At 29.7% G+C, this 8,625-nt stretch overlaps 1 protein-coding gene across 1 annotated transcript; it reads right to left on the bottom strand.

Annotated features, from left to right (window-relative positions):
* Window positions 1-853: 853 nt before the first annotated feature.
* Window positions 854-7,639, bottom strand: LOC111616710 (DNA polymerase eta-like). Its single transcript, XM_023358082.1, has 2 exons — window positions 7,427-7,639; window positions 854-1,480 (listed from the first exon to the last, which is right to left on the bottom strand). Exons 1-2 carry the CDS (start codon window positions 7,562-7,564, stop codon window positions 1,388-1,390), a joined length of 231 nt encoding a protein of 76 aa, XP_023213850.1. The 5' UTR covers window positions 7,565-7,639; the 3' UTR covers window positions 854-1,387.
* Window positions 7,640-8,625: the final 986 nt, after the last annotated feature.

An 8,625-nucleotide genomic window follows, 5' to 3' on the forward strand; every position in this document is an offset into this window, starting at 1 on the left:
CAATAAATTATTATTTGGTCAATATAACAATATAAATAATTCTAAGTTATGAAAGAAAAAAAATAATTAAACTTGCAAAACAATCCACTAAAATATTGTAAAACAGGAATATATAAATATAACATTATAGACAGCATTAGGGGGTTTCTCCACAAGCTTTTCAGTTGTCTCTGAAATGTGATCTTTTAAAATTGTTTAAAGAACATTTTTAAATACTGTATTTGCTTTTCTTTATCATCTTTCATATAAACAAAATACATTAAAATATATTATGATATTGAACTTTTATTCTATGTTTTCTGCTCTGTTTTAATCAATCATTACTATTCAAATAACAGAAAAAACAATCCATTTTTTGTGATTATTTTCATTATTTTTTTTAATTTTATACATTGAATCAAAAAATTCAATGTATAAAATTAAAAAACATAAAAATTCAATAAAATTTATAAGATTTTCAACTACACAACAATGTGTTGTTATATTATTATTTGTATAACAATCACAATAAACTTATGAAAAAACTTTGATGCCTCAGTGCATCTATATATATAACCCATTCAACGTGTCCGTCCGCCCCGTAACCGTTTGATAACGGACACTAGAGGCGCCCCTATCGTGTGTCATATTTCAAACATTCAAAGTAACAATTTTAATTCTTATTTAAATTAACAATATAAATTTTTATTATTCATTTGGCCAATAAATTATTATTTGGTCAATATAACAATATAAATAATTCAGTATATTTGTAATAGGAATTTATTATTTCAGGGGCTTATATCTCTCGAANCCCACAATGGGGCTGCCGGGTGGTGAGGGCCGGGGCCCGACATATCCGAACGGACCACCACCCGAAAAATTCCTGGGAATTTTTCAACCCGTTCGGATTCGAACCCGGGTCCCTCGGAGCAGTAGGCTGCCACCTTGACCACTCGGCCATCCGGCCACAACGAGGCTTATATGTCTCGAAGGGTCACGAGTAGGGGTATGGTTCCTTTGACTTTATCGTTAGTACAGGGGTTCACAGTTTGGGGGGATCGCCACCTCTTCATTCGGAGGGTAAATCTTACCATTCGGATTTTAACAGAGCTGTAGAGCATATTGATAGGAACAAAAAAGTCAAAGGAACCGTGCCTCATGGAAATTTGTAAAGAACGTCCACTAGGGGGCATCCCAGGCTACTAGTTTTTATATATTTTGATTATTTAAAAAGAAGAAAATAAACTTTAAGAATATTCTCTAAATAATCTAACAAATTTACACTTTGAAGATAGACAAAAGGCTTACAAATAAAAGTGAATGCTTTCAATTATAATTTTATCATGTTCACAAATACTAATTTTCTGTGGATTGTCTTTTAAGAATTATTTTTAATTAATATATTTTAATTTTTAAAAATAAATAATATTACGTCATGTTGATCTTTCATTAAACGCTCTTCCAGTTCTTCAGTTAATTTTTGTAACCAAACACGAACCTAAATATTAAGATTGAATTAATAAATTAAATTTAAAAATTGAATTAAACTTTGCATTTGTATAAACATTTGCATAATAAATTATTTAAAAAATTACTATTTTGTAATTATACTATTAGTATTGATATAATTATCAAAAACTTATACTTAAATCTTTCACATGGTATATTTAAAGTTAATGAATTTAAGTACATAAATGATAAATTTAATAAATAAAATATATATTTTCTGCACCTGACAGAGCAGTTGTGTTATTTTATGCAACTTTGCTAGAAGTCTACAAGGAAAGGTCAAAGGAGTTTTTGTTCATTTGTGTGAAGATCATTAACATGTAACTGTGCTTTTGTCATATGATTTAAAATTCAAAAAACATATTTAAGTTGAGACTAGTAAAAGTATTGTTAATTTATTTATTTACATTGTTAATGTATCATTTTATATTTTTCATAACAATTGCAAAGATTTATTATAACATTTGTATTTAAAAAATTAGTTTCAATTTTACCTTCATAAAAAAAATTAATTATTTAAAAGTTAATATTTTGCCACTATGGCTGACTAATTCTGAAGAAAACTTATAAAGCAGTAATCAAAATACAATGCATTTGACTGGAACTTGAAATATTGTAAGAACTGTAAAAATTAATCAGAATATTTAATTCAGTTAAATGATGTTTATTATTTCTTTTTTGACTGACAAAATTAATATTTCATTAACTCGTGGAATAATAAAATATTAATTTTATATTTTTTAGAATTAAAATTTTAATTTAAAAAAATAAAAATTCAGCAATTTATTGGAATGCAATCTGATTATATTATATATTATAGAGAATATTTGATAATGATTTTGATCTAAACAGCTGATTTTGATGATGATGATGATCATCATCATCAAAATCAGCTGTTTAGATTATAATCTATCAACAGATATTTAAAATCGATGGACTGATTTATTTACAAAGAGCAGATGATGTACTATTTTCTTATATATAAAAAATTCTGAATGATAACATGCTTAATAGCTTATGAAAGTTTATTTTGTTCATTTACATAATTTAGTAAAATGAAACTACAGATTTTTCATAATTTGTAGATTTAATATACTGTATTTACTCAAATGTAAGACAATATTGAATCTAAGACACAATTTAATTTCTATATGCTCATCCCATTTTTTGAAAAATGAAAACTTGAGACAAATCTATATCAATAGAACTGATTCTGTTTGACATAAATTTGTTCAGTATTTATTGCAAGTAAAATTAATTACATAAAATTGTTTAGTTATTGTAATATAACATTGTCACAATGCCAGGCTGCAATTTTTAATCACATTTTAATTTTAAAAAATCATGTCCCTTTCATCCAGACCAGAAATTCATATATACTTAATCAAGACCTCTGGCTCTAAGCTTCCATATGTAGTCTGAATTTTCATCCAACTAACTTAGTTCTTAAGATTAAGGAAGGGCACAGACAAACATGGATGATAATGGAAATCTATAGTTCTGCAATTTGAAAGCTGCTGCCTAATCACTGTTTTCTATGATATTGAAGTCATAAATCTCTCCATTTTTTCATGAAGGCTCTTCTGAATCAACATTGGATTTTGTGCTCATATCTTTCCATGTACAATCATTCTAAATACCACTTTAAACATCAGAAGTGCAGCATTTTTGAAAGAATGCTGCAAACTTTTTCTGGAATTTTTGTCAAGTACTTACAATATTATGTTTATTAACAGACTAATGGAATTGAGCTAAGTTGACCCCTTAAATATTTACTATCATGAATATTGTTCTCATAAAATCTTTAAAATGATGCAATAAAATTAGTGACAGCATTAATTCCATTAGCACTAAGCAATAAACACTAAGAACACAGTACTAGAGACCACTAATTATGAAGTATTAACTAAATCAAAGACCTGCCTTATTTTCAGAAATATTAAGATCTGAAAAAAATGTGTCTTTCATTCAATTAAGTACAGTAATTTTATACTGTTTTAATAGACCCCAATCATGAATTCAGAATTTTTATTATATTACTGTCTTTATTTTTCTTGTAACTTCAATTACATGTTATTTTCATTCTAGAAATAAGATTCACTTGTCATATATTTTAACATTTCCATCAGATTTATAGAAAATAACCAAACCTTACAAAATCCAAACACTAATTCAATTACTTTACTGTAGTCCAGTAAAGTAGTTGGAATTTTTAAATAATCATTATAATCAAATTGCAAAAGTAAACATCCATACATACAGAAAAATTTCTTTTTTGTATTTCTTAATGTTTCAAGGTCCTGAGTCCAAAAATGTAAAAATCTGAGGAGTCATTTTTTGACCAATTGCCATACTTTTCCTCTGTTATATTTAAGAGAGCTGAGAAAGTAAAAAGCATATGTACAAAAATCTAATCATCACATGAATACAGCATAAAACAGTCACTAGAATTGCTCCAGAAAATAAAAAATTTGAAATTAACAGAAAAAAGTTATATGACAGTACTAGACTTCAAGGCATTATACCCCTCAATTAAACTAGAGCAATGCTTTTGCCATCTGAGACTTTTTATTGAGCAAAATCGAAAACACGACAAAACTTAGAAAACAGATACTGGAACTGACACACCTAGCTACATATTTGTCAGTTTTCAGTTTTAACTATATAACATACACTCAACATAGAGGAGTGGCAATGGGAAGTCCTGTATCGAGCACTGTGAGAAATGGTATTAAGGACATTAGAGAAAACCATCTTAAAGAAATACTAAGGTCATATGCCAATACATGCACAATATGTGGATGACATCTTGATTGTATGGAAAGAAAAACCAGACATTCAACAATTTCTCAGATACGTCAACGCTGACAAGTTTGGTCTAGACCTCAAGCTAGAACAACAGAACGATAAAAAGATACACTTCCTAGATATATTAATAGAAGTAGAAAGAGAAGGAGAAATCACTACTAAAGTGTACAGAAAGCCCACTTATAATCCATTATTAATACCATGGACCTCACACAACCAAGCAAGTTATAAACTGGCAGCGTTCAGGGCACTTGTAAAATCAGTGTACACGCATTGCAGCAATGTGCAGGACAGACATAAGGAATTAGAACATATCAAAAAGTTAGCATGGCAGGTCAGAGTCAATCAGAATAAAATAAAGGACTTATTCAATAAAACAAGAAAAGACTAGACGATAATGAAAGCAATTAACAGGGAGGAGTAAAAAAGTACACAGTACTAGAGTACATGGCACCCTTATCCAACATTTACAAAGAAATAAAAGCAGTTACTAACAAAAAGATAGTACAGGTAGGCTTCCTACAACGTGGTACCTTTACAAAGCGTTTTCGCTCCAACGCGGTTGGAAAAATGCGGAAATTTTCTTACAACGCAGTTTACAGTATTTAGAAACTAATTATCTTTCACATAACAGAAAAATTGCAACGGATCACGTGATACGAACCACAATTCGACATACAGAACTAAATGTCCTGGAAAACAGCTGTTTGTCGCCGTTGGCGTGTTACTTATTCCCTTGAAAGTTTCAGGGGAAGACCGGTTTCTAGACAGATGTGCATCAGTTACCATAAACACTCAAATATATCACTAAATTTTCCATCATTTATACTGTTTCAATAAGTGGGGACAGCAAAAATAGTCCAAAATACAGTATAAACTTCTATTGGGTGTATATTTTTAACAACATAGTGAAGAAAAGTTATTTTTTGCGATTTTTACTGTCCACAAAACTGATTGAAAAAATTTTAGCCATAACAATGCCGAATGAAAAAAAAGGACCGTCATTAAAAAGGAAATTTATAACTCTTCAAAGATAGAAATTTTTGATCAAATTAAAAATCAAGAGCGGATAGCTGATATTAGTAGGCATTTTAATTTAAATGAGTCGACGATTCGGTCGGGAGAAAAGATCAGAAATTTGGTCACATCCGGATCATCTATTCTCGCGAAAAATGTTGCTCATCCGAGAGCACCTATAATGGAAAAAATGGAACAAGCACTAATATTATGGGTAGAAGATATGAACAAGAAACGGTTGCCTTTAAATAAAACTGCACTTAAACACAAAGCCTTAAAAATATTTTATTATTTAAAACTAATGGGACAGTTGTCAGCTGATGAAACCAGTGTTAAATTCGTGGCTAGCAATGGCTGTTTTGAAAAATTCAAAAAAACGCCATTCAAACGCCAAGTTTTTCTCTTTTTAGAACCGAATCTCAGTTTTTTGTATTAAGTTGGTGTCTCGTATAACGTGATTTCCCACAATGCGGTATTTTCAAGAAACATATCTACTGCGTTGTAGGAGGCCTACCTGTATTTAAAAGGAACCCAACAATATATCAGATGCTACATATGGACAAAGATCCTAGACCAGAACCTTATTCCTGGGAGTTTATAGAATACCCATATAAGATGGGAGGTGGCAAGAAGAACTGTGCTACGTTGGTGCTTCAAGGAGGTCATTAAAAGAAAAAATAAAAGAGCACAAAAGGAACATACAGAAGGAGCAACATGTCACGGCTTTAGTGACATACGTTATAGCAGACCCAAAAGAGGTATCAGTGAAATGGGAAAGAGCAGAAATAATACATAAGGTGCAAGACAGGAGACATTAAATATGCAGAAGCCTGGCATATTTATAAGAGCAGTCGAGCAGGAAAGGCTATAAACTTCAAACAATCATATAAAGTATTCACAGCATGGAGAGTGGGTGCATTATGAACATATCAGCATAAAGAAAAAAGCATAGACAGACATTAGTAGAAGCCAGTTATATCATCTATTTCTTTATTATTATTAATTTGTATTTTTATTTTTATGTGTTAGTGTATGCGTATATTTGTACATTATCAATCCATAGTTTATAATTATTTTTGGACTTGCACAATAAGCTCTGAGATAGCGTTTAAAGTTAAAACGTTTTATTATTGGTTTCATTCCTCATAAATCAAAAATTGTTCGTTCAATCCTGATGAAGGTCAATTAATTTGATCAAAAACGTTAGATTACGTTAATAAAATAGACTGCATGTTAAAGGTTAGTAAAGGGTGGTTATTTTTAAGTAAGTGCAATTTGAGAAGAATCTAATCATCATAATATAGCAGACTAAACTGATTTATAAGAAAACACTATACAGTGCAAATAACTGTCCTAATTTATTTATATTTTTGACATCACTGCAGTTTTTGACATTAATAGTAGACTCAAGAAAGTCAAAGCAATGGACAATAAACACAGTTTCTACTATACAAATGCTATTGAACAGAACCTACAGAAATTTCCTGATATGACACTGCTCCGATGTTTTACTAATCCTTGGAATAGAATTCAGCAATCTGTCAATACCATATGATACAACTACTTATCTTCTTGTTCATTTGTGCAATATTTGTTTCAGACTCCCTTTACTGATGTGTAAAACCTTCCCACTAATATTATATTTGCAAATTTTAGAAATATAAATATGAAACTACAAATTTACAATCTATATAGTTTACATTTATACCGAAGCTGAGATGGTTGAATAAATGTGGTGAACACAAGAATTTTGTAAACAGGTTCTATTGTAATCATTTTCATTTCTTACCAAGACCTATCCCAAATTTGAATAAATAATGAAAATTTGTATAATGATACAAATTTTTATTATTTATAATGCATTCTTCTTGGTAATTTAATTTCTATAAATAGCAGTGTAACTAAATTTCATTTTAATATAAAACTAAAATTGATAAAAAATTGTTAAAAATTTATGTGTAAATATAAATCATTTTCAATTATATTACATCAAATTATTATATTTTATAATTAAAATATAAAATATGACTACTTCCTAAATTATTTAAATTTAATTTAATTTAGGAAGTACTCATTTTAATTTAATTTAATAATTAGAATTAAGACATACCTTTGCTTTTGTATTTAATGCTGCTTTACCAGGAAAGTTTTTACCACATCCTATAGATTTTGGAAGTTGTCTTGCAGTCACAGGTTCATTTTCAATACCTCTTGCTATATTGTATAACCAAATCCTTTCAAAAACCATAATATAGTAAAATAGCTATTAGTTATGCTTGTGTTATTTCTAACAAAATTAATTCTCTAATTTAGAATTCTAAAATCTTTAAAATGTCTCTTAATTTTGTATTTTACATTAAAACATATTTAAGCTATAAAATTAATTCTGTTACTCTAAGTAACATATTTAAATTAAAATCTTTTTCTGATATAAAGCAGGGCTGTGGAGTCGGAGTCGGGGAGTTTTGATGTTTTAGCCGGAGTCGGAGTCGTCAAAAAATCTGCAGACTCCGACTCCTTTTTACTTACCAACTTGTTATGTATATAAAACGGAAAAGTATTGGAATTGTGTCAAATTTGACCCTCCAAGTTTTTTTTGCAAATCCACACGTTTGGAGACCTCCCGAACCCCTCAAAAAAGTAAATAAAGGGAAAAAATTCGCACACGCGCGTGTTGGCATCTAATTTGTTTAATTTCTTTATTTTCTGTTCTGAGATATTAAACAATATCTCTGAACGGGTAAAGTTTAAGAAACAAAATGTGGCACTGTAGCTTGCGTATAAAGGGGCATTAATACTATTAAATTTTGGTTCTTAATTAAAGGTCGACAGTGTGAAGACATAAAAGTGGTCATGTGTCATGTCTCTTAATGAATATTTTACTCGTTATTAGCATTCAAAATTTAATAAAATAAAATAAAACTCGTTTTTACCCTCAAAGTAAGCTTTTTTGCCATTTTATAATAGTACAGTAAAACCCGTTAAGATGTTCTCGCTTAAGATGTTAGAATGTATATGGGGACACGATTTAGTTCAACCACTTTGACTTAAATAACTAACTCCTGTGTTAAACCATCGGACTCGTATTCTGACCACTCTGACCACAGAAATTATTCTTCAAACAGTCTTCAAACAGGGTGAACGAAATCATGCCCCCCCCACATACAGTCTAACATCCACACATATGGAAAAACACCTCGGATCTTTTGCATATCTCGAAATTTCAAGGTGTCCCAAATCCAAAAATTAAAAATTTGGGAGGGGTCATTTTTTGACCGAGCGCTACACTTTTCCTCTGTTATATATAAC

The sequence above is a fragment of the Centruroides sculpturatus genome, unplaced genomic scaffold, assembly GCF_000671375.1.
Source record: "Centruroides sculpturatus isolate CEXI.00-Female unplaced genomic scaffold, Cexi_2.0 scaffold3817, whole genome shotgun sequence".
Lineage (NCBI taxonomy): Eukaryota > Metazoa > Arthropoda > Arachnida > Scorpiones > Buthidae > Centruroides > Centruroides sculpturatus.